The sequence below is a fragment of the Stenella coeruleoalba genome, assembly GCF_951394435.1.
Source record: "Stenella coeruleoalba genome assembly, chromosome: 18".
NCBI lineage: Eukaryota > Metazoa > Chordata > Mammalia > Artiodactyla > Delphinidae > Stenella > Stenella coeruleoalba.
The window spans coordinates 75,597,756-75,623,108 of record NC_137164.1 but is presented as its reverse complement, the minus strand read 5'-3'; the positions used below and the strand labels follow the sequence as shown (position 1 = coordinate 75,623,108).

Below are 25,353 nucleotides of genomic sequence, written 5' to 3'. Positions count from 1 at the left end.
GTACGCAAAGGACTTAACCAGGCAGGATGCGGCACTTCGTTCAAAATGGATGTGTAAGGAAGATAATACTGCAGTGCTGCGACTTACCCATCCTCCTTTCTCGGGATAGCACTGGCAGCCCCCACTGCAGTCTCTCCCTCCACAGGGCACATCGAACTTCTTCACGCCCTGCAAAAATGAAACACAAAGCAGAGAAGTTACGGCAACACTGCAGCTACACTATGCGCCATCGTGCCAGGTGCTAAGAGCCCTTCCAATTCTAACAACTACTCATTCAAAACTTTCAGTGAGTCTTTAAAAAAATAGAATTTAATTTTCAGAGCAGTTTTAGGTCCATAGCAAAAGGTACAGAGACTTCATGCACAGCTCCCCCGGGCCCCAACCTCTCAACCGAAAACATCCCTCACCAGACGGGACATTCGTTACCATCCGTGAACCTCCACTGACACCATCACCACCCAAAGTCCACAGTTTACATCAAGGTCGCTCTTGCTGCTGTACGTTCTATGGTCAATAAGCCTTTTTTCAGTGTCTATTAAATGCCAGATGCCAAGCTAGATCCTGGGGCTCGAAAGTCAAGGAGAACTTTGCCTGGATCCAGGGATCCCACGTGAAGTGAGCCTTGGATACTGTGTTAAGCCCTTTGGCTTGGAGGGGGAGTCCAGGCACGTAGGAAGCAGCCCTTCATTCTGCCTGGCAAGGTGGGGGATGGATTCTGGGAGGAGGCATCCAAGGCTGAGTAGGATGGGGTTAAGATAAACGTGCAGGGCGCTCCAGGCCCCATTACACAGCACGGGTCCCGGTGAATTACAGGGAGAAGGGGCTTCTGATCCGGAGGCAGAATTTGCAAATACACCTGGTAGGATGACAAACCCTCACCTCCATCACAGGGTACCCGCCATCCACGGAGAAGCCCCGCGCCCCTTCCCTTTCCCTGAGACGTGCTCATATAGGGTGCCGAAGAGGAGGGGTTGGGGAAGAGGCTTCTCTTAAGTATTTATTCAGTCGGGTTGGGGTGACCTCCGTGAACTTTTCATCAGACACCGAGATAGAACTCCTTGATGACTTTAGTGGATGACTGGGCGAGCTCTCTGGCTGGACGACTCCAGCGAGGAAAAATGCACTTATTTCTTGCCCTCTATCTCAGAATTTCAGGCAAAAGATGGGCTTGGAGATTGGACCGTGTCTGAGCTCTTCCTTTCAGACAGTGTCCACAGCACTAAATATTTTGAGTAGGAAATGACAATCAGATTGGCCGTCTTCTCCCCACTCTCTGCTCGGCCAAGTGTCGGCCCTGCCCACTCCCACCCCCGTCACCCCCGACAGGCGAGTAAGCACAGCTGGTCACTGGGGAACCTCCGTCTGGCTCGTCACTCTTGGCCAGACCGTTCGGATCCCCCATGCAGCCCATCCGGTGGGGACCCTGGGCGCGGTGAGCTCTGGGGAGCACTCAGCCAAACCTTACGGAGCAGACAACACTTCCCGACAACAGAACCCATCCCAGCTTTAAACAAAACCGCGTTTCACCATAGCGACTCCATCCTCGCCTGAGTTGTCTCAGTGACTAAACAGGGGGTCACTTGGGGACTCCCTCTGAAGTTTTCTGCCTGTTGTTTGTGTTAGCACATCTGCCGGCATCTTCCCCATTCCCGAAGGTTCACGTCGAGGTGCAGATGGGGCCGCCTGGCCACCTCGGCAGCTCCTACCGGCACGAGGCTTCCTGGACGGTCAACCTTAGCGGGCACACGAGTAAACCCTGACTCAACACCATCTGGCCAGAGCTGACCTTAGACCTCATCAGCAATGCACTGTCCTTTCTGTAGAGGTGATACATTCCTTTCCTTTGCTAACTACTTTCTACCGAGAGGTCTCATTTGAGAGTTTCACAGGTTTTGTTCTTATTATCATTCTTTACCTCATCTAAAACCGGTGGCATCAGTCACTACTTTGAAGAATTCAAAAAAATCTGAAAATCTCAAACCCTTTAAAGAAACCAGCACCTCTAAAGCCTTTTGAACCTCTTGGTTATCCTTCTGTCCTAAGGCAATGGGAACGCCCAAGCTCCACAACGTGAGAGCAAACGTGGATAAAATCCTTTCATGCCCTTCAAATACGATACAAGGTATTTGCCAATTTTTTTTTATGGCTTCAGTGTTTAACTTCAGTGGGGCTCATGTCTAAATCCCACAATTTGGCATATTTGCTTTTTTTACAACCAGCTCCGTGCCAAGCCATCGGCGTGTGGGTGACGATGAGCACCAAAGTGAGAGGAGCCTGGATGGGCCGCCGCATTTGTCCTTTGCACCATGTACGACCGTGACGCGAATAGGTGCCCTGGCAAGGTGTCCCTGGCTCACACAATAATTCATTTACCAGCTGTTTGGAAAGGGTAGGGGGACTCCTCAGGCTGAAAGTGAAGCGTAAGCCCCTGTTCCCCATCTGGTGTTTCACACACTATTTTTAATTTCGATTTTAAAGCCACTTGCCAAATCCCTGTATATAAATCAATGGTTGAAATGACTTTAATCGTTTCAAATCGATCTAACAGACTTTCTGTTCTAGGTTTAGGACATGCACTGGATTTAGTTATAGCAATGAGTTCTTCACAACCCGCTCAAAATTCAATAGCACTTTTCTGCTTTTGGAACTAAGACTTACAGGCTTGAAAACTCCTGGCCTCGATGCTTTTCAACCATGTGCCCATGGCCCGACACAGGAGGTGAGGGAGACATTGTTGAGAAGCAGCCCTCCACCCAACAAGCCAATCTCCATCATGGAAACTCCAGCCCTCCCGTGCGTGTTTCCCATCGGCATCTTACATAGCGCACAGAGGGGCTCGGAAGAATTCCAACAGCGACAAGAGCCCTAAGTACCTCCCTCTGGAATGTCAGGTCTCCAGGATGAACAGAAGTATTTACTTCACTAGGGCGGGGCAAGTGCTCCAGACATCTCTCAGAGGCTGAACAAGTCGCAGGCTGAGCCTTGGCATTCCTCCGACAGGACCTGGGCTCTGGAACATTCTCAAGGTACATATACCCTCCTGAGGGCCTCGGATGAGAAGTGTCTGAAGTGCTACGTGGGGTCCTGCGTCTGTGTTCCAGCCCCACCCCCCCAAAAAAAGCTCAGTCCAACCAGTGCCCAACCCAAGCCCTTGAGTCCACGCCCGAGTTTACGGCTCAGCACGACTCAAAGACCGACCGTGGTCCTCTTGTCGGCTCCTAATGAAGGTGACAAGCTTCCTCCCCACCTCACACCCACCTCAAGAGTCCGCCCCCCACCCTCCAAGATGACAAGCTGGCCCTGGCTCACACCTTAACTTCAGAGTTTCCAGGAGGGCATGATTTCACCGAAAGGTCCAAGCTCTCTCAGAAACATCAATTCAATCCTCCATTAGTTCCTCACTTCAAGTCCGAATCCCCGTCGGTCACACGGTGTGGAGCAATACTCCGGCAGCAGCTCTCCCTGAGCTCCCCTGCAGGTCACCGAGGTCAGTGTCCAGCATCTCAGTGGGAGATGCAGCTCCCAGGGCCAGGAGGCTCCTGGAGACTCACTGTCACGGACCAGCTCCATCTATTCACCGAGCAGGCCAAACGCTCGCCCTGGTCTGGACACCCTTCATCCCAGCGCAGACGAGCGCTCACGGCCCCGTACGACCAATGCTGCTGAAGATTCGTGAAGGCTGCAAGGACTCCCATCCCTGGAGAACGCTCGAATCCAACACGCACGGGCTCCTCCTGCCCCACCGTCACACAGAAACCCACCCAGCCTCCGGGCCCCGGAGGAACCTTCAGCACACACTTCCCAGCCCGGAGCGTTCAGGGAAACACTTTCCTTCAACTGCGTCAGCCAAGGAAGCCTAACTCGCAGTTCCAAACACATATGGCAGCTGGAAGGAGATCATTTATCCACCTTTTCACTTTGCAAGTTCACTCCTCCCTCCCTCCCTCCGTCCCTCCGTCCCTCCCTTCCTTCCTTCTCCAGTGTTTACTCTGGGTGATGCACGGTGCTGGCCGCGGGTACACAGTGGGGAAGAGACCATGTAAACAAGCAGACGAGAACGAAACCTACATCATTTCAATTATGGCAAGTGCCATGAAGAAGGGGGTAGTTCGGAGTGAATAAGAGAGAAGGAAGCCCCACATGTTAAATCACGCCTGGTGACAGAGAGGACTGAGTGCCGGCCTTTCTCCTGCGCTGCGCTGCGCCCCGTTCCTCCGTGCGCGCCCACCCTGAGAGGCTGACCTTCTGCCGGGTAACCCAAGGCCTCCGCTGCTGGAACCGTGGGGACAGACGGGGAGCCGCCAGCCCTCAAGCCCAGCATCGTTATCACCAGGACTCGGAGCAGCTAGGATTGCAGCGAATTGGAACCCACCCTTCTCATGACCCTTAGGATGCACCCACGTTGCTTCCGGGCCAGGACTCCATTTCAACTCATTGCTGATTTATCGTCCAAGACAGACAGCCCATAGCCTGGGACATCCTGAATCCTACTTCTCAACCAAGAACCATCTCCGCTGCTACCAAGATGCGTGATCATTTCAGACCATGGATCTAACTTCCAAACTGTGGAAGGAGGGGCACCAGGGGGATGAATCGCTACTTCCGTCAGCAGATGAACGAGCATCACTGAGGACACTCCCATCCTGGCAGCCACCTCTTCCGCCACCAGACTAGAGACCAGCCCCACTGGCCTCATCCGCTCCTTCCAGGGAAGGCAGAGGAATTTAGCCTGCTGGGACACGGGGGAAGAACGTGAATTTCTTTTTTTACAAAAATTTTCCATTCTTTAAAAATTAACTTTTATTGGAGTAGGGGTGATTTACAATGTTGTGTTAGTTTCAGGTGTACAGCCCAGTGAATCAGTTATACATATATCCACTTTCCTTTAGATTCTTTTCCCATGTAGGTCATTACAGAATATTGAGTGGAGATAAGGGACAATGAATTCTGACATCACGGTAAGCTCTTGACATCTCAGAAAGTATTGCAGAGCTGATAGGAGGAGTTTTGAAAACTCAATGTGAAATAGAAGCTTTGGGAAGTAAGAGAGAAGCAGCATAAACGTAAGAAGCCCAGCAGACCAGGAACGTCTCTGAGCTGCACCTGGAAGAGATGAAGGGGAAGTAATCCTTGCAACAATTAACAGGAAGAAAACCCATACTGGCGAAGGAGTGGAGTGGGAGGGGAACGGGGAGAGGACGGAGGCTGATTGATTAGAGGCGGGGGCTCAGACACAGCGTCAAAGAGGCGATCCATCGCGCTTGACACGCCGCTGCTCCGTCTACACCCTCGCTACCCCCAGCCTGCTGTGTGGACGCAGCATCAGCATCGCCTCGGTGCTCGTTAGGATTGCAGACCCCGCCCCAGGTTTCCCGGGTCAGAACCTGCTTTCTAGCAGGATTTCCAGGTAAGCACATGAAGTCTGGAGCACTGCGCTAGGCTAACAGGCTGGCATGGAGAAAGGGGAATTTGCTTCTAGACAATGAGGCAACTGCAAACCACTGAGCCATCTCTTCAGTGGAAGAAAAGTACTACTTCCTGCAGGGTCACTGTGTCCCTGCCTAATGTGGACCCAGGCATGTCCATCCTAGACAAGGGCCAGCCCTCGACATCCTTTGCCCCCTGCCCCCTGGGGCACGAGTAGGGTGGCTCTGAGCACCCAGGACACAGTTTGAGCTTCTAATCAATCGCAGTGCCAAAAAATGTGAGTTCTCTTTTCTTTACTCAAAGCATCCTTTTAAGACTTTTTTTTTTTTTTTTTTGCTGAATTTTATCCTGTCCCGAATTAGTAGCCAGCATTGCTGCGCTGATTAGAAATTCTAGGAATTGGAAACGGCCTGGAACGCTTAGGAGCCAACTGGCAATGTAAGGCCATAGGATACATTTTCTAGAAAGCCTGGATCATATTCTACTCAAATGGAATGCAACAGATGGTTTCCCGGGGCAACATGGAGAGGTCTGAACAAGAGATTTTTGGGTTAGCTTTCTATATGGGAATTCTTTTCTTAGGAGCCTTGTCTGAATCTTGGCATCAGTACACTTTTTAAAAAAAATTTTTATACATCTTTATTGGGGTATAATTGCTTCACAATGCTGTGTTAGTTTCTGCTTTACAACAAAGTGAATCAGCCATATGCGCACATATATCCCCATATCCCCTCCCTCTTAAGCCTCCCTCCCACCCTCCCTATCCCACCCCTCTAGGTCATCGCAAAGCACTGAGCTGATCTCCCTGTGCTATGCGGCTGCTTCCCACCAGCCAACTATTTTACATGTGGTAGTGTATATATGTTGATGCTTCTCTCACTTCGCCCCAGCTTCCCCCTCCCAAGCCCCTGTGTCCTCAAGTCCATTCTCTACGTCTGCGTCTTTATTCCTGCCCTGCCACTAGGTTCATCAGGACCGTTTTTTTGGGATTCCATGTATATGCGTTGGCATACGGTATTTGCTTTTCTTTCTGACTTACTTCACTCTGTATGACAGACGCCAGGTCCATCCACCTCACTGCAAATAACTCAATTTCATTTCTTTTTATGGCTGAGTAATATTCCTTTGTATATATGTGCCACATCTTTTTTATCCATTCATCTGATGATGGACACTTAGGTTGCTTCCATGTCCTGGCTATTGTAAATAGTGCTGCAGTGAACATTGTGGTACATGACCCTTTTGAATTACGGTTTTCTCAGGGTATATGCCCAGTAGTGGGATTGCTGGGTCACATGGTAATTCTATTTGTAGTTTTTTAAGGAACTCCATACTGTTCTCCATAGTGGCTGTACCAATTTACATTCCCACCAACAGCGCAAGACGGTTCCCTTTTCTCCACACCCTCTCCAGCATTTACTGTTTCTAGATTTTTTGATGATGGCCATTCTGACTGGTGTGAGGCGCTACCTCATAGAATGATTTTAAAATACATCTATTTGCACAGGCTTTAGTTCATCCTACAGGCATACAAATCACCCTAGATGCATGGTCTAGACTCCCCGGGGAGTCTTTCTTCTCTGGGAGAACAAAAGTCATGGAATGTTCTACGCAAAGCCAGGTTCTAGCTTCCTGAACCAGGCATCTATCGGATTCAAGGAGAGACTTTCCGCCTTGGGCCACCGGCTCTCTGGCTGCCTGCAGAGACCGCTCTGCCATTTCTCACTGGAATTCAGGGAAGAGTCGCAGTAGGGATCAAGGGTAGCGGCTGCAGGATTCAGGGAGCGCCCGGTCCCACTTACTGCTGTCCTGCATCCTCTTTGAGCAATCCGCTGGCATCAGGAGGAGCCGCTGTCACATGGCCTTCATCAGGGATGGCGCAGCGGCGGGCACAGAGGAAAAGCATTTCCTCGGCAGCCCGGTGAAAAGTGGGTACCCTGTGCAGGTGTCCGGGGAGCAGCCCCGCTTCCAAACACAGAGAGAACTGCTCACTGCCACTTCTCCCCATGTCAGATACGTAGGACATTTAAAAATAGGTTTAAAGAACCACTTGGATGCCAGAAAATAATACACACAAATGACTTAAGCTCTTTAAGACTAGCTCTTTCTTAACTACCAGTGTGAACCATCCCTGTATATTCAGAGGACAAATCCACAGACGTGCGCCCAGCTTTCTGCAGATGTGAATCTCTTTAAAGTTGATACAATACACATAAATGAAAGAAAAAATGCTCACCATTGTTCTCAACTTGCACAGAAGAAACGAGTGTTAATCAAATTTACATGAAGATGCAAGAACAAAACTCATTTGTCCCCAAAGAAAGAATATTTTGTCCTCCACATGTTCCAAGAAACGTCTTGTCCAAGAAAGCCTTTTAAGCCAACATACCTCCAGCCAAAAAGAGCAAATCTGGAGGGAATTTACAGAGAGTTTACCATTGGATTGTCCCCAGCATCCAACCGAAGCTTCCTGTATGGAGGGCTATTGAATAACCCATTCCGACTAACATAAAAGACAGACATTCCTTTTTGTAAAAAAGTAATCATCTTTCTTATTTTAGGTAAAAAAAATTTATACAAGCGTTTGTCACAACTCCGGGCAGGCGGGACTTTCTAAAATTATCCTTTTAATCTAAAAAGAAGCCAACAAAGAGAAAGCCAACTTGGGAACAAGGTTCCCAGTAAAGTTCTATTAGTTTATCAAAACAGGAAGTATAAGCCATTTCCGTACGTGCAGCTTTAGAAATTAAGGAAATCATTCCAACATAGTATGAGCAAGACAGGGTATATGGCAGAGGAAGTGCAGATCACAGCCACTCCACACAGAACAAAACCCTTCTCCCCAATAAACTGGGTGGGAAATCCAGCCCATTTGGTTGCCTTTGTTTAACATTTCAAGGGCACTCAAAATAGATGCGTTGATTCTGGAATGGTCCTCAAACTGTCCCTAGCTAAAGGCAGTGGAATAACTGATGGACAAAACGGTCGCCCATTTAGATGAACAACCCCAGTGGACTCTGACCAAGTACTCTGATCTCTGACAGGGCTGCAGTGAGATCTGTCCTCCTGGGGCTGGGAGTTGGGGGAAGAAAGGAGGGCAGGATGGGAACCAGAAACCTGACAGGATGAGTCGTGCAAGGGGAGATGAAGGGCCACAGGTCTCTTAGGATGGAGTCGTCAGGTCCCACAGGTGCTCACGGACTCTCACCCAGGTGAGTGAGCACCTGTGACGGCACCGCTCCTCCCGGCAGACAGGACCGGGAGACGTTGCGTTCGGGGCCCTCAGCTGAGACACAGAAATGAGCCACACGCTCTCCTACCCATACTTGCGCACTTACACGTTTTTATGAGCCTGTGGCCAACTTCTTCACCTCCTCTTTCTTCCCAGGCTGCTCAAAGGCAAGGCGTGTTCTCCAAATAGAGCTTGCGGTTGACAAGACAGCAGAGGCAGCCGTACTTTAACGCTGGGGCTTGGGTACTGACCGGCGGGGATAACGGAAAGGAACCCCAATATCTCAGGAGCCGGACAGGACGGAGAGGGCTGCTGGCAGATCGAAGGTCAGAACACGCTCCCCATTTAAACCAGTTATGCTCATGACACTGACAGCAGGCTAATGACAGCCCGCATTTGAGCTGCTACACTCAATGGTGAGGATGCGCCCGGGCAGGGCTGCTGGGTGTGTGTAAAGGTGGGAAGTAGGGATGGACAGACCAGGAGCGTCAGAAGACGGCAAAAGGCAGAGTCTAGGCAGAGAGATGGCCTAACTTCTGAAGCGCACTGCCCTTTGCACAAAATGAGGACAACTGTGACCCTGCCCAGGCCTGGGGCGAGAATTCAGCGGCGTCTGTCGTGAAGCCTCCGGCACCAGTTACATCTGAGGGTCACGAGGATGAGGTCTGGCTTGGCTGCTGGCGCAGAGCCTCAGACACAGGAATGGGAGTGGAAGCCCAGCCAGGCTGCATCAGCCAGCGCTTCCTTAGAAATACCCTGCCCAGGGCTAGAATGATCTCAGCGTGTGGGTGGGCCCACCTGCAGATGAAGGCAAGGGGGCCACCTGGCTGAGTCAGGGAAGGGGGTGGCGTCTCCTGTCACACACCCTCCGCCTGGGCCCTCTCCTCCTGTCCTGAGACGGAATGCAGGACGCCAGTGTGTCCCCTAGCGAGGAAGGGAGGGAGGCCTGCCGGGCCGGGTGGGAGCCAGTGCAGGTGCTGACACTGGTCCCGCGTGCTCTGAGCACAGGTGACGCACACTCCACCCAGAGGCACCCCTCCCTCTTCCTTCACAGCATCCTTCCTTGGAGCCGCAGGGCCTTCACCTGACGTGATTCCAGGCATCACTGCCGTTCCTCCAGCAGGGGCTGGTGGAGATCTGCAGATGCCTCATCTGGTCCAGAAACTTGAAACGTACACAGCAAAGAGCCAGGGACACGGGCGTGCAGCTGTTTTCAGGAACCAGGGACCATATGGGTGGGGGCCAGCGGGGCAGTGGACTCGACAGGCGACCTTACGAGTACGTACAGGGCCAAGGGAGGACGCCTGGAAACACAGGTAATTCTGTCGCGAAGCACGAAGGGCGTCCCATGTGAAGCACAGATCGCCTCCACTTTAAGGTATTTCTTCCCATCACCTGACAGCCAGATGATCTGCATTCCCGTCCCCTTTCACTTCTAATTCCCATCTGTTGAGTACGTTCTAGAATTTGTCACCAGCACATTATCTGCTGCCTCTCATAATATTCAAGGCAGCCACGGTCTCAGCTCCTAAGACGTCTGATTTATTTTCCTTGAAATTGAGAGATGTTTATGAATCTATGGCTGACATCTAGTTTGAACCAGGGCTTAGTCCCTTGATTCCAAAAGTTGATCTTGAACCTCTTCGTGTCCGGGCTTCCCTGGATGTTGACTTACGAACGAAACAGTCTCAAAGTCTCACGTGAGAAGCAGTTCTGTTTCTCGTCCAGCACTTGAAACAGCTCATTCAGGCCTCCACGAAAGCCCCTCACCACCCATCCCGCTCTTGGTTTCCTTTAACTGCCCTCTGGCACTGTGTCACTGGCACCGCGGGCACGATGGCCGGGGCGCTGCCGGTCTTACCAATGACCAATGACCCAGGCAGGCTGGGTGTGCCTCAGGCGTCTGGTCGCACATCGCCAAAGTCCCTCTTCCTGATGCCTCCGTGAAGCTGCCACAGGTGTGCATAGTTTGAGAGCCAGTGTGCACACCGGCCACCTCGCAGTAGCTGGTGCACCTGAGCGTGCACACACACACGCGTGCACACGCGCAGCCCAGTGGGAACGATGCTTCTATCTGAAATCGTCCGACTGCTGTTTGGGCTTCTCTGGTGGGTCTGTCAGTAGACCAGTTTCTGGAAGTCACCCTCCCTCCGTCCTTGACTTCTCCATCCTTAATAGAGACGGTCACCATTCCTGTTTTTGTGAATCACTAATGCCCAGCGTCTCAGTCCATCCAGGAAGCTATAATCAAACACCAGGCTGGATGGCTTCTAAACAGCAGGAACGTATTTCTCACAGTTCTGGAGGCTGGAAGTCCAAGGTCAAGGCAAGATTCGGGGTCCGGTGAGGGCCTGCTTCCTGCTTTTGTACCAAGAGCATCTTCCTGCTACGTCCTCATGTGGCAGACAGCTCCGTGGGCCCCGACTGCAAGGATGCCCATCTCCATCATGGGGGCTCCACCCTCACGCCCTCATCACCTCCCAAAGGCCCCACCTCTTAAAACCATCACCTTGGGGTTAGGATTTGGCAGGGGGGGCACAAACATTCAGACCATAGCACCGGGCAGGCTGGGGACTTGTGTCCTTCTGCCGTTACCCTTTAGTTTAGAGCCCACCTCATGCTCCGTTCACAAGATACAGCCCACTCTGTGTCTACACATCCTCTGGTCCCTACACGCCCACTCTTCCCTGGACCAGCTTTGCTTCTCCTGAGACCTGCCAAGGGGAGTTCTGTTCCTTTCCATCCACCGTTCCTTCCACTTTCAACTCCAGCCGAGTGCTTAATAAAACATTTTCACGCAGTGGTGGAATGTTGAGGATTTTAAACGTGTGAGCGTGAACACCTCTGGGTCTCCATCCTCCTCGAGAACATGCCTTTGTGCAAGCCATGCCTCTGGCCCGGAATGTTCTCCCTCCTGCCTTCGTCTCCCCATCTGCAGAGCTGAGACCCGCGCCCTCAAACACTGAGACACACCTGCCACTTGCCCTTGGGCGCAGGAAGTCAAGCTTGTGTTGATCTCACATCTCAGCCCTGCTCATTCTTTGTAAGTACCAGCGTTCTCTGCCGCAACATAATAGGTGACTGCGTCTGAAAAATGCTCACATCCTACCAAATGCCACCCGAAGCCAACAGGGAGTACGAGAAAGCCAGCGTCAAAGGCAGACCTGGCAGCTCGGGACCAGCGTACTAATACCGTCAGCCATAACCGCAGTAAAAGGCAGAGCACGGTTGAATAAACGCGTCACGTTCACGATCAGCAAAGAAGTACTACAGTAAACGCAGCGCTTTATCTTACAGAGCAGTGAGGGCAGTGATTGATGGAACGGGGTGTCAGGAAGTGGTGAGACTGCTCAGTAGAGAGAACAGGGGCCACGTGGGCACAGATTGGGAAGGACCAGGCAACGGGCTGGTCTAGGGACGGGGTGGGGGGGTGCTGAGTCAGGAGAGAGAGGAGGTGGGGCACCCGGGCATCGTGGCGGGAGCTGAATTCTCCGGCAGCTGGCTGTGCATCTGGGCTCATCCGGGCGTCTCCAGCTACTCTGTTACCCGGTATGCACATAACCAACCCACTGTGCACACAACCTGTCCCAACCGACCTGACTCCCCGGACATCATCCTCCTGTTTATCAGCAACTGTCCACCCGCAGATGTGAGTTAGAGAAAATGCAGGTAACTAAACAGACCCGACTGCAAAATTCTCTTTCTCGCTGCTCATCCAGGTGTCAATGTTCTCAGCCGATCAATAAGAGGAGAATCGGCCACGCTGAAGACAATTTTGGGGACTTCCAAACCGCAGTCCAGCGGTTAAGACTCCGCGCTTCCACGGCAGGGGGCTTGGGTTCCATCCCTGGTCGGGGAACTGAGATCCTGCCTGCCGCGCAGCGCGACCGGAAAGAAAAAAAAAGACTATTTTTGACGAAGGCTAACGCCATTCAGTCGTTTTTATAGCCTTAGGGATAGAGTTCTGTCTCACAGGTGAGGAAAACATCAGGAGCTTTTAAGAGGCCACCCATGTAATTACGGCTGGAGGTGAGAACTCCGTGCACACACAGTAAAGAGTCTCATATGTTATATTTAGAGTAAATGCGCTCAGTATTTATGAACAATTCTTTTTGCGCCTCCCCCGCTAGAGACGGTCTAGCAAAACCTCATTTACTGCAGGCGTCACATCACACACTACCTGCTCCGACCTTTACTTACCCAGCCCGTCAGTTCTTGGTGTCTCTGGCAATGAATAAAAATGTCTATGCTGTGAGAGCTGGCTATGAGTCTGAAACGAATATCTAACATTGTTCTGAAGAAATGAAGTGGCTACGTCTCTTGAAGCTATTTACGCCCAGTCGAAGAGCTCTGTCCAAACCCCTCCCTCCATGACCAATTTTGGGGGGGGGGGAAGCCTGAGAAGAACGGAAGGAAAGAGACTTAGCCATGCTTTTTCAGAACACAATCAGATTTCCGTCCTGGTTGGCTGGGACCGGTCCAGGCAAGGCAGGTGTGGGTTCGCGCTGTTCTGCGAGGCGTACCAGCAGTCTGCCTGGGCAGGCTCCCATCTACATCTGAGCGGCTTCATCTTCGCAAACTGGATCAAAGTCACGGGGCTCCGAGCCAGTGGACAGCCCACTCTAAAATCACTGCCACTCTACGTACCTGCTGGCCTGGCTTCTGGGGTAGAATTTCTGAATTTCTGCCTCCCTCATTCTCCTAGATGTACCCAGCCAAGGTAATCACACCTGGCAGCTTCCAGAAGCCATGTGACACGCCTTTGCATGTCAGCAGCGAGACAGGATTCCTTCGCTGTGAGCTTAGGTTTCTCTTTGCATCGGCAGGTCTGTGAATAAAATCTCTAAGTCACAGCAGAACCACATTCCTGGGGCCAAGAGTCCTGCTTGGCGCAGGCAGCGCTGTTATTTGTGTACAGATTATCCACTTGGATATTCCAAGAGGGAATTTTCAGCCCCATGCTTCTCTTTGCTCCCCAGCAGGCTGTCGGGCTTTTTATTCTCATGGTTCTGTGCTGTGATCAGGGACCACATATGACAGTAACTGCAATATCGACCCACCAAACAGTAAATCTCCCTGGACTCGGTTCAGACCAGGTTTTGGAGCTGCCCTCCAAATGAGGCAAGGCTAATTCACAATTAGCATGCACACGTTTGAAGGACGGGAGGCCAGTTCTGTCATACTGATGCATGAAACAGTTAATCTAGGCTTCTTATCCTGAACTTGGGGTGTCTGCAAGAGGATGGGGTCTTCCCAGGCCTCCAAAGTGCCCTGACTCCGGGCAAGTATGCAATGTCCACTGTAACGTAGGTACACGGATCGTACGTACGTACGTACTCTCAGGGGTGCCCTGTCTGGAGGGAGGTCTTGTGGCCTTGAGAATCATCCTATCCCATGCGTCCCACGGTCTCCTCATCTGCAAAATGGGTAGAATCTACCACCCCTACCTCGTGGGGTCGCTGTCGGGGGGAAACGGGATGAGCTTAGCACAGTGCCTGGCATGTGGCAGGAAGGCTGTACTCTTCACGTCTTTAACCTTTGCTTTGTTTCACCCACGGAGGGAAGATACCAGCCCATCTCCACACTCACAGTTCAGATCCAGGGATACTGTAAGTGGCAACATTTTCACCGCTTAGGGAGATGGTTGTTCGCGGGGACATTTGAAGGCTTTAAGATTTTCGTTCTAAAAGCAAGCACAGAAGGCTGAGTCTACACAGAGCTCATGGGATTAACCTTGGATAGGAGATATTTTAATTTTAATTTCCATGTACTATCAATTTCCGAGTTAAGATTTTTGAGAGGGAGAATTCACTGCACCAACTCATCTTTAATAATGGAATTCTTCTTCTTTTTTTAATTCAATGAATAGCTGGCATAGGCACAATTTAAGCCGCTCAATGACGCTGAAAGTTGTACCCAAGGTCAACCAGCGAGTCAAGGTCATCTGGGACTCAAGCCAACACCTCCTATTCTCTTTCCATCACTATGAGCCCAAGATAAAAATTCATGAATATTGTCCGAGCCACAAGGCCTGTAATTCCCCCCCATGTATCAAAAGTGCTCTTATCATATTACAAACAACTAACATGCTGAGATTATAAACATCCAGAAGAGTGGACTTCCTCAAATATTTTCAGTGATGTCATCTGGCCCTTCTTTCGTATCCGTTTTTATTATGCTCCTGTCCTTTCAAAACAGACTGTGGGCCACGGCACAACAAAAGCCAGGAAGAGTCGGTACTGTGGCAATAGGACGGACCTGGAGATGAGGAGAGGCTGGGCAAGACCAAACACCCCCCGACGGGGAAGAAGGGCGTCCACACTGACACGGCCATCGGGTCTGGTGACCTAGAACCCGTCTGCCACTACACAGACCTACAACTCTCGCTCTGCTCCTCGGACAGGAGAATACCGAGTTGTTCTCATCAACAGACAGACACCACTAAACGTCTTCTGGAAACACCTTTGAGAGCCTACAGCCGGTCGTGCGCGCTGAGTACCATCATGCTTGCTGAGTACCAGGGGTCCGGAGGGGAACAGGTAGGCCCCCTGCCCTTGGGAGACTGGGAGCTCACCAGTTCTTACCAATAAACACTTAATCACACAACACCTGCTATAACTTGATTATTATATCGCATGGAAGTACGTGGGCACAAATGGGCAAGTAATTCTTCCCGAATTACTGTGTCTGACCTTGAAATTTGCTTGCCTATCTGCACTCTTTAAATGCACCTGCCTGACTGATTTAAAGCATGTCTCTAGTCCTTTCCAAATGCCAGGGTGAGCCGTCCATCTAACAACCTGGGGTTCTTTGGAGTCAGTCCCACTCTCACATCTCTAAGGATTGGCTACCCAGCTGATAGATTTAAAGATGGAGCAGGCTTATAGATGGAAAGCAGGACAGAGCTTTAGGGGGCGAGCGGGCAACAGTGCTGGTCACTGTGGTCACTCCGTGAACGGGTGGCTTAGACACCTTGGTACCTAGGAGTCTGGCTCCAAGGCAACGCTGGCGATGTTTCCCCTGCGCGAAGACATGTGAAGCGGAACAGCTGTGCTCCTTTCCCGACCGCGTCACGATTCAGAGCTCCCTTTTGCCCAAAGCATCACCCTTGGGAGGAAACTCCTGCCAGGAGCGCCAGCTCCTGTACGTACCATACAGTCAGGCAGCAATGCCAAGGCCAGCACTTTTCCTCCCAGTTCCCTGGAGTCTTTGTCCTTAATAGACCATACTTCTCCTCTCCCTGGTTGCAACCCATAAACACACTAATAGATTCGGGACGGCAGGCAGTTCTTTGAAATCCCAGCCAGTGGCGTCCCTGGGGTCACATAGCAAAAACAGCAGGAGAAAGGCCTGAAGACCATCAGGGCTTGTGTGCACACCCACCAGACCGGAGCAGCAGAAGCTGGAGTTTGCTTTGAGAACAGGGAACAGTCAAGGACAGAGTGGCCTTGAAACGTTTTAAATATTCCCTGTCCATTTATAATTCTTCGTACCTCAAAACGTCTTCATGAATTACAAGAGTGCTCTGCTTTCTCCTGGAATCGGCCTGGAGGACTGGACTTCTGGGGCCCTGGGCTGGGAGGAGCTCTCTTCAGAAGACGTCGCCCCGGGAACTGAGACAAGACGCCAAGATCACGGTCGGTGGGAGGTGCCAAACCTGAATCTCGCGAGAGGAGCCCCGGCATTTTTTTCTTACATCACCACCATCCTGGAGTCTTTTGGTCCTTCCTCTTTGTCCTCCTTCTTCCTTTTACTTTCTTAGGATGAAAAGTCTTTGGAGAGGTTGATTTGCTAGATTAAGAAGTCACTTTACAGGAGAATTGCTGGTTGATTTGTGGCCCTACGGAATTATGTCCTTAGGTGAGGCTGCCTCTGGCTCTGGGTGACCACTGGACCCAAGGTTCTCAGGCTTTAAACCAGGGAGCCATTTATCACCCGCTCCCCCTTTCACCCACCCTCAAGGACTCAAGCCATGCCTATGGTCCCATAAACAGCCAATATGGACCTCTGTCCAATCAGGGTAAAGAGCACTGCTGTTCTATACCGGGTCAGGAGAGTGTCCGCAAAAGCAACGAAATCTGATGTGTTATGAGCTCAGCCAGCTTCATGCAGTGTCCATGTTCCAGGTCTGCAATGCTTCTGAAATGCTCCACACTGTCACTGCTTTGAGTGTGCGGCAAAGCAGCATCGAGGCACCTACACCCCGGTTCCTTCAGTGATTTTTTTCCTCCCACCAATTCCACGGATCGCCTGGTACGGTACCAGGACTATGCCAGGCACTGGGCATGCCAAGCTCAAACGTCAGATTTTTGTAACTGGAAACGACCGACAAGATAATTAATTCTAGGGAGTCCCAGCTTTTGCTTAGTGAAGACCTACTTTGGGCTGCTCTTTTGTTATGTCTTAGTCTAACAGAGGAAGAGGATGTGGCGTTGGTAAAGACTGCGGGTTGATGAGCCATCCCCAGAGGCGGGGCTGGAAGCCGCTAACGGGTTTAAGACTGACCTGGCCAGACTTCACATGCAGGGGAACCCCAGCTCTAACCCCATTTCTCACGAGCAAACTGGGTGCTCCAGAGATTCTAGGTGACTTGCCCAAGATTAAACAGCAATAGGCAACAGGATGCATTCTGATTCCCCCCGCATCTGGAACTCTCATCTGCTCATCGTCGTGATAACAGGCCGGGTCTCCCCCAGCCTCCTTCAGTGATTGAATTTGGTCCTCTTTTCCATAGACAATGATTTTCTGCCTAAAAGTAGAAAAGCAATCCCAACTCTCCGACTCATTTAAAAACAAGTAACTGAAGTCTCTCTGAGCTCCCTCTGTGCTCTTACAAGACAGTAACAGGAAAAACATGTGACATTAGTGCCCCATCGCCCCCCCACCCCGCCCACGATCTCGGGGAAGGAGCGGTGCAGGGCTGGCCGGCAGTGCTGTGGGCAGATGCATGCCTGCCAACCACGACTCACAGATGAGGATGAAAGAGCACCATTTGCTTCCTTTTATGGGGCATACGCTCTTCCAAAAACCGTCCTGCAGATATTTAAAAAAACACAACAAAGCCCCAAACAGAAAACCCAGCTTCTTATTCAACACACGACGTGATCTCCCAGCTAGAGCTGCAGCCAGGAGTTCGGGGCTGGTTGGGCCAGCCCTGGGGAGGAGGGGTGGCCCCCGACGTTTTCTTAGTGCCCGTCTTTAGGGGACAGCAAACTCAAGGCTTTCTTCCTCTTGCAAAGCTCAGGCTAACAGCTCAGGAAAGCAAAGCACCCTTCCAGGCTCGTAACGTGTGTGGATTTCCTCGGCTACTCTGCATTTTCTCCTCATCTTTCAGATGAACGATCCCCTGGATCCCACTTTTAGCTTCTCAGCAGAGACTCATTGTTTCCATGTGCTGGGAGGCCGGGCAGCTCCCCCCCTGCTCTGGCAGGACTCACGGGGCCGGGCTTTCATCCTCTTCAGCGAAAGATCTACCAACTCACATACCTTTACTATGTCTTTCCTCTTAGTTTTAGAATATCAGTATCCTGTCTCAGTCACTGTGCCCTTAGTAATGTACCCTTTCTCTCTCTCGTACACACACACACACCCCTCCCATCTGTTATCCATTTCATTTTCGCCCCCTTGACTAGCTCACGGTAACAGATTCCCATCGGTGCCTTCCCGAGAGCCTCAGCTTGAGGTTTTCCTGTGGACTAACTGTCCAGCCTTCACTGCCTGAGTATTCTTTCCTCCCTTACGTTATGGAAGATTCTTGTTCTCTAATTATTAAAATCAACTAATGAAAAGCTTATAGACTATAAAATGCCCATAAAATGGACTCAGTAAGCATTCCTGAAAAAAATCTAACTTAAAAATCAGCTTAGCACAGGGAACTATACTCAACACCTTGTCATAACCTATAACGGAAAAGAATCTGAAAAAGAACAGATATATATATATATATATATATATATATATATATATATATATGTATAACTGAATTACTTTGCTGTACACTTGAAACTAACACAACATTGTAAATTAACTATACTTCAATAAAAATAAATGTAAAAAATCGGCTTAGGATATAATTTAGCAATAAACAGTCCCTAGAGTGATAGATGGCCCACTTGGAAAAATTTTGCTTGCGGTTCTAGAGTTCTGTAAAATTATGCCACCAGCCTCATTAAACAGCAAGGCGACAACAAGAATGGTAACTTCAAGCTGTTGGTATCATGCTCTTTACTTTCAAAGCATTTTCATCGAGTGGGCTACATTTAATCTTCACAAGTAGCAGGGCTGTATTATTATTATTAGTTTTTGCGGTACGCGGGCCTCTCACTGCTGTGGCCTCTCCCGTCGCGGAGCTCAGGCTCCGGACGCGCAGGCTCAGCGGCCACGGCCCATGGGCCCAGCCGCTCCGTGACAGTGCTGTACTTTTAACAGCTGAAGTGTTTGCTCTACCCTAAGCTGTTCGGAAAAACGTCCTGGGAACGCAGCACACACAGCACGGTACCTTCTGGAGCACACGCGTTTCCAGTTCTCACCAGCACCAGTGTCGGTCCTGGAGGGCCACTGTGGTCGGCCACACAGAGGCGGAGCTTTACGATCACTAGGGTGAGGCCCAGTGCCGGACGTCCATGCCCAGGCCTTCAAAAGCACAGGCTGTGACTCAGGACCTGGCCAAGGGAGTTCCAAGGCAACCCGCTGTGACCCGCCACGAGCGGTTTCCCTTCTGACCCCTGATCCAATTCCACTTCCGATCCCTGGCCTGGAGCCCCGCCCGCTGGCCTGTCGTCCTGGGCCTGGGACCAGCTCCCTCCTGGCCAGGGCAGGTGCAGCTGGACCACTGTTTAGGCCTGTCTCTCTGCTGCCCATTAGCTGTGGGCCATCACTGGGTATTTTTGGTTGGGACAATCTATTTTAAATCTCATTTTTATGATTCCAAATAGCAGAGCACAGCATCTTCTTCACCAGACCTGTGGTTTCTGATTACTTGCATCATCGTGGGTGCTTTTAAAAGTTCCAGTGCCCACGCTCCACTCCAGAATTACGGGCTCATTACCATAGGGCCGCATCCCCACCGCATCAGAAACTTACGTACGTAGGAGTAGTGAGCAAATGTTATGCGTCTATGTACGCAAAATATTATAACCATGGAGTGCGTGTCACATACATACACGTACAAATAGAATTTCTTTTCTCATTCTTCCCCCTCCTCTCTCCTTGGCCCATTGAAACTTCATCGCTGCCCAGCACCGGTCTTCAGAGCAGCATCTGGGAACTCGTGCTGGAACCCACAAGGGCACCAGCGTGAGTGTGCCCTGGAGCACACGAGGCATCTCTGTGCCACCTGGGAGCCGGCGCGTCCCCGGAGACGCTCAGAAGAAGCAGGAGATGAACTGCCCTCTCGGGAGGCTTCCGGCGGCTTTGTGTGTCGAGACACTGACGTTTCAGATGGTCCTGGGGGTCGAGGCTCTGTGTATAAAATGTTCAAACATCCTCAGGAAGGAAGCTCCCAACAAGCTGTTTGCAGATGTGACGCTGCCGGGTGACATCCAGGCCCCTCGCCTGTGTTCCTCCAGCACAGCCCGATGTGGATTAAGTGGGACCCATTTTCCCCAGTAAAGGGAACCGTTGTGTGTTTAGCCCTTTACTCCCCTCCAGCCCTGGGCTGGCTCACTGCAGGGCTCAGGAATAAGATGCAGGACGGGCCTCGACCAAGGGCGACTCTGGGCAGCCCAGCTTCCTCTGCCGTCCTCCAAAATGCATCGTGTTTTTTAAGGAGCCTATAAAAACCTACTGTTCAACTTCATTTTGATATTCACTCCCCATTTCCTCGGAATTCCTCCCTTTTCATGAATAGTGCCATTATATTCCACTTCACAAGTGCAGCGCTGTTATAATTCCCTGCATGCTCATAAAAAACGGGCTGTGCTTGAGACACACAATCAGACATGTTATCAAAAAGAGTCATTCGAATATTTTCCAGGAAAAGAGGAAACGGTCAACTTTTAATTCTCTATATCAATGTCCCAGAGTAGAGGAGGAAATCATTTGAAATAGCAAAGAGACCAAAATAAAGAAAAAGATTTTTTGTTTTATTTTTGTTTTTAAACTCTGGGAATAGGCACAGATGTGAACTTTCCTAGTTTTTATTTTCACTTATATCAGCTCTAGGTGGAAAGACAGTTTAAAAGGAACTGAGTACAGGTAAAGTCAGATTGCATTGCTAACAGGAGTTAATAACGGTCTTACTTTTGCAGGGCATGATATAAGTGAGCACAAGGCAGGGGACAGACAGATGGACGGTCCACGTCCCTCGGTTCCAGGCTGGTTACCTTTCTCCTCCCTCAAATGAGTACAGGTCTTAGGGATGGGCTCACGCAGGGTCGGCCTGTGGAGGCTGGAGAGGCCCAGTTCTGGGCAGAGGACATTTCAGCATCTTTCCTGTGGTCCTTTCCCTTGCACCTCTTCCTACATCTTTGAGATTGTGCTTTATGTAAACTCTTGCACTCTCAGTTTTCTTAACGTTAAGCATTTCCTCATGGTACTAGAAGCTCTTCATAAACAAAACATTCATAATATGTTGGCTGCATAATATTTGTTCTTAAGCGATGCACCCAAATCTTCTTAACCGTCACCACAATATTCTGCACGGAAATTTCCCCAAGTTTCCCAGGTTATAAATCTACGCTGCAAGGGACGAATCTGTTTAGCTAATGAACATCTCGAAGGAGGGAGCCATGGCCGTGGGGACAAGGAAACGGTACAAGCTCCTCAGCTTGGGAACTGGGTCCCAAGTGTGAAACCTGGATGCCACTCACACCGAGAACGTGCGTGAACAGAACGCGGCCATGGGCCTCCCTGCTCACGCAGGTCATGACTCTGTGGTCTAAAGGAAGTCTTCGGAACAGAACCAGGGGTACACGACGCAAGTACATTCCGACATGCATGTGGCAATAATGCTCATAATGGCTTAGACGCAGGCCACGCCTGGGTGCCTGACACACAAAAAAACACACCACAAATGAACGACTGCTTCACAAGCTAGGTCTCTCTTTGAAAGTCAAAGTCTGCAGTGATGGCCCCTGCCCGGCTCCCAGGAAGATCTACCCCACAGCTTAACCTAATGGCAAATGCTACTCAGCTCCCCAAACAGAAACGAGGTCTGTATTTGTGTCATAAGCATTTATTAACCTCCCCTACGGGCAGGACTTGGCACTTGGGGGACACACACTCAACGTGCCAAGTTCCGCATACTCTGAACTCACGGCAGGTTCAGACCAGGGGGGCAGTGAGACGGAGTGAGCGTGGGAGTCAGGCCCCACCACTCCCTAACTTACCAGGCCTCAGCTTCCTCGCCTGTAACACGAGGATATATTAGTTCATACCTCACCGAGTGACCCTGGAGGTAACGTGAGCTAAGGTATGTAAGGCACTTGGCCCAGGGTCTAAGTCTGGAGACGACCTGGACGGCAGTAAGTCTCATTAACTATTTGCAACCACAACTATACAGCAAAGCAGGTGTGACTGTCTAAGGGCCTTAATAAAAGTACAGAAAACTGGCAAGGGAATTCAGACACGGGAGCGATCATGTCCCAGTGGGAGGTCTCACCTTCCTGGATGCCAGAGGCTTCCGTGGGCAGGGAGAATCCTCCAGGCAGGGGAGGGTGACATTCAGACCCAGAAGGGGTCATCCACAGTTGGCAGGAGCTGGGAAGGTGCCAGGGACTGGGGAGAAGCTCACCCCCGTTTACTGGAGTGTCCATGGCTATCAGGGAGCAGGTTTGCCCAGAGGGTTGGGGGGAGGGTTGAGACAAACGAACCAAGAAGTCAAAATTCATGCACCCCAACGTTCACTGCAGCACTATTTACAGTAGCCAGGACGTGGAAGCAACCTAAGTGTCCATCGACAGATGAATGGATAAAGAAGATGTGGTACGTGTATACAACGGAATATTACGCAGCCGTTAAAAAGAAGGAAATAATGCCATTTGCAGCAACATGGATGGACCTAGAGACTGTCATACTGAATGAAGTAAGTCAGACAGAGAAAGAGAAATATCCTATGAGACCACTTATATGTGGAATCTAAAAAAAATGATACAAATGAATTTGTTTGTAAAACAGAAACAGACTCACAGACTTAGAAAAAGAATTTACGGTTACCAGGAGGGAAGGGTGGGGTGGGGGGAGGGACAGACTGGGAGTTTGGAACTGACATGTACACACTGCTATATTTGAAAGGGATAATAACCAACAAGGACCGACTGTACAGTGCAGGGAACTCTGCTCAATATTCTGTAATAACCTAAATGGGAAAAGAATTTGAAAAAGAATAGACACATGTGTATGTATAACTGAATCACTTTGCTGTACACCTGAAACTAACACAACGTGGTTAATCAACTATACTCCAATATAAAATAAACAGTTAAAAAAAAAGGAAAAAAACCACAGAGGAGTGAAAAAACGAAAAGAAGCTGAAATTCATTTGCTGAGCCTTCTGGCCTCAGAATCATCATGACAAGTCTCCCTTAGAGGAGCGTGAGTAGAAGAGTGCAGAGGGCTGTGCCAATGCAGCACGGGAGCCGGGGATGAGGTTCTCCAGGAAAAGGCAGGCACTGCTCAGACGCGGGCATCCTTCCCTCCACTCAGGGGAGCCATGCTGTCACCAGCGGGGCGTGTTCTGTCTGGGACACTTCAGTCACAACCCATCCTAGAGAAGTTAGGAAATGTTTGGAGAGGAAGAAAAGTGCTTCCAAACACTGCTCCCTACACAGAGAGTTAGAAAAGAGACAGGTGCGGAGACAGAGGACCCAACATGTGTGCAGGTTCAAGAACACGCACCCTCTCAGGAAGGGAAGAGGCTCAGCTGTTCCCAGTTTCACTGCAAGCCCATCAGGAGGACCCGGGCTCAGCCATGCAGGCTGGACGTGGGATGGGGATCAGGGCTGCAACAGGGTGTGGAGAGTCATCCTGTCTTCTAAGTGCAGAGAGGATCTTATTAACAAAAAATAGTTATCTTTCTGGAGGACGTGAAGGACATTTCTGCCCACAGATGGGGCCAAAGAAGAAGGACATGGAGGGTTGCCATAGAGACACAGTTCCAAGTTACAGAAGTAGGAACCATCAAACGGCAGCCACAGCCCTGGAGTGGTCATAAATCAGAGGTGGAAAGTGGGCACGGCTGGTGCAGAGCGGGGGGTTTTCTTGGACCCTCAAAACAATTTCTTAGGGTGATGGGTAGACCTTTGGCATAACTACAGTCTCCTCTACCTTCTACCTCTTTCAGTTGGTGGAACACATCCTTTCCAGAAGCAAGCCCTGTTGGCTCCAGCGAGGACACTGGAAACTCTCACACACACTTTCTTGCTGGCTCAGAGATAGGACTCACATAACTACCAATGGAATCTGGGCTTCTGGAAGTATCACCGTGTTAGACTTTACCGTTGCTGGAAGTAAGTACACATTTGAGAACACTGCTGATGTGAGAAACACGCTCCAGGCCAGCCACACAGGAAACCAGGTGATGCTGGGGGAGTCACTGCTCACCTTTCAGAACGTCACTCCTAAGGATGGCAGGACATGGTCCAAACATAAAAACGGATTCTTCTATTAAAAGTGAACAGATCAGAAGACTGGATAGATACATATCTCTGTGAGCCCAACTTTTCTTGCCTTCTCCTTCTGTCTGCCAGTGCTTGCCTTCTTAGGGACATCATCAACATTCAACATTCCACAGTCAACATTCCGACTCAGGAGGACAGAGGAGAGGAGAGGAAACAGTGCTACATGAGGAAGCGCCATGCAGAGGGAGTTGTCATGCTTATTTCACAACAGTAGTGACAGCATTGGTTTGTGGTGTTGTCACGATCACCCTGTCCCTAGGTTACCTCTCTCTGTATTTGAATCTCTGATCTAAACCTGATTAAAGGCGAGGTGGGCTTGGAAAGTTGTTTCCTATGGTATTTTCTATCATATGATAGTCCAGTAAGCTATTCTGGGTATCATACAATTTTATTTTTTATCTTATTAAAAAACTTTTTTTATTGAAATGCAGTTGATTTATAATGTTGTGTTAGTTTCAGGTATACAGCAAAGTGATTCAGTTATACATAGGCCAATAAAATGGACAACCTAGAAGAAATGGACAAATTCTTAGAAAGGTACAATCTCCTAAGACTGAGGCAGGAAGAAATAGAAAGTATGGACAGACCAATTACCAGTACTGAAATTGAATCAGTAATTTAAAAACTCCCAGCAAACAAAAGTCCAGGACCGGATGGCTTTACAGGTGAATTCTAACAAGCATTTAGAACCTATCCTTCCGAAACTATTCCAAAAAGTTGCAGAGGAAGGACTACTTCTGAACTCATTCTATGAGGCTACCATCACCCCTGATACCAAAACCAGACAAAGATATGGCAAAAAAAGAAAGCCACAGGCCAATATCACCAGTGAACATAAATGCAAAAATCCTCAACAAAATAGTAGCAAACCAACTCCAGCAATACAGTGAAAGGATCATACACCAGGAGCAAGTGGGATTTATCCCAGGGATGCAAGGACTTTCCAATATCTGCAAATCAATCAATGTGATACACCACATTAACAAATTGAAGAATAAAAACCATATGATCCTCTCAATAGTTGCAGAAAAAGCTTTTGATAAAATTCAACAACAATTTATGATAAAAACTCTCCAG

At 50.0% G+C, this 25,353-nt stretch overlaps 1 protein-coding gene across 2 annotated transcripts in view; it reads right to left on the bottom strand.

Annotated features, from left to right (window-relative positions):
- COL4A2 (collagen type IV alpha 2 chain) overlaps nt 1-25,353 on the bottom strand; it is a 177,602-nt gene that overhangs the window by 122,825 nt on the left and 29,424 nt on the right. Inside the window, exons 1-3 of one of the 2 annotated variants that reach the window (XM_079902560.1) lie at nt 16,153-16,227; nt 12,860-14,342; nt 88-168 (exon numbers count right to left, since the gene is read on the bottom strand). In XM_079902560.1, the coding sequence (XP_079758686.1) occupies nt 88-168; nt 12,860-12,949 (171 nt within the window). In that variant the 5' untranslated portion in view covers nt 12,950-14,342; nt 16,153-16,227. Of the gene's footprint in view, nt 1-87; nt 169-12,859; nt 14,343-16,152; nt 16,228-25,353 lie in introns of those variants that run through there. The other variant, XM_079902559.1, reaches the window with a different exon arrangement.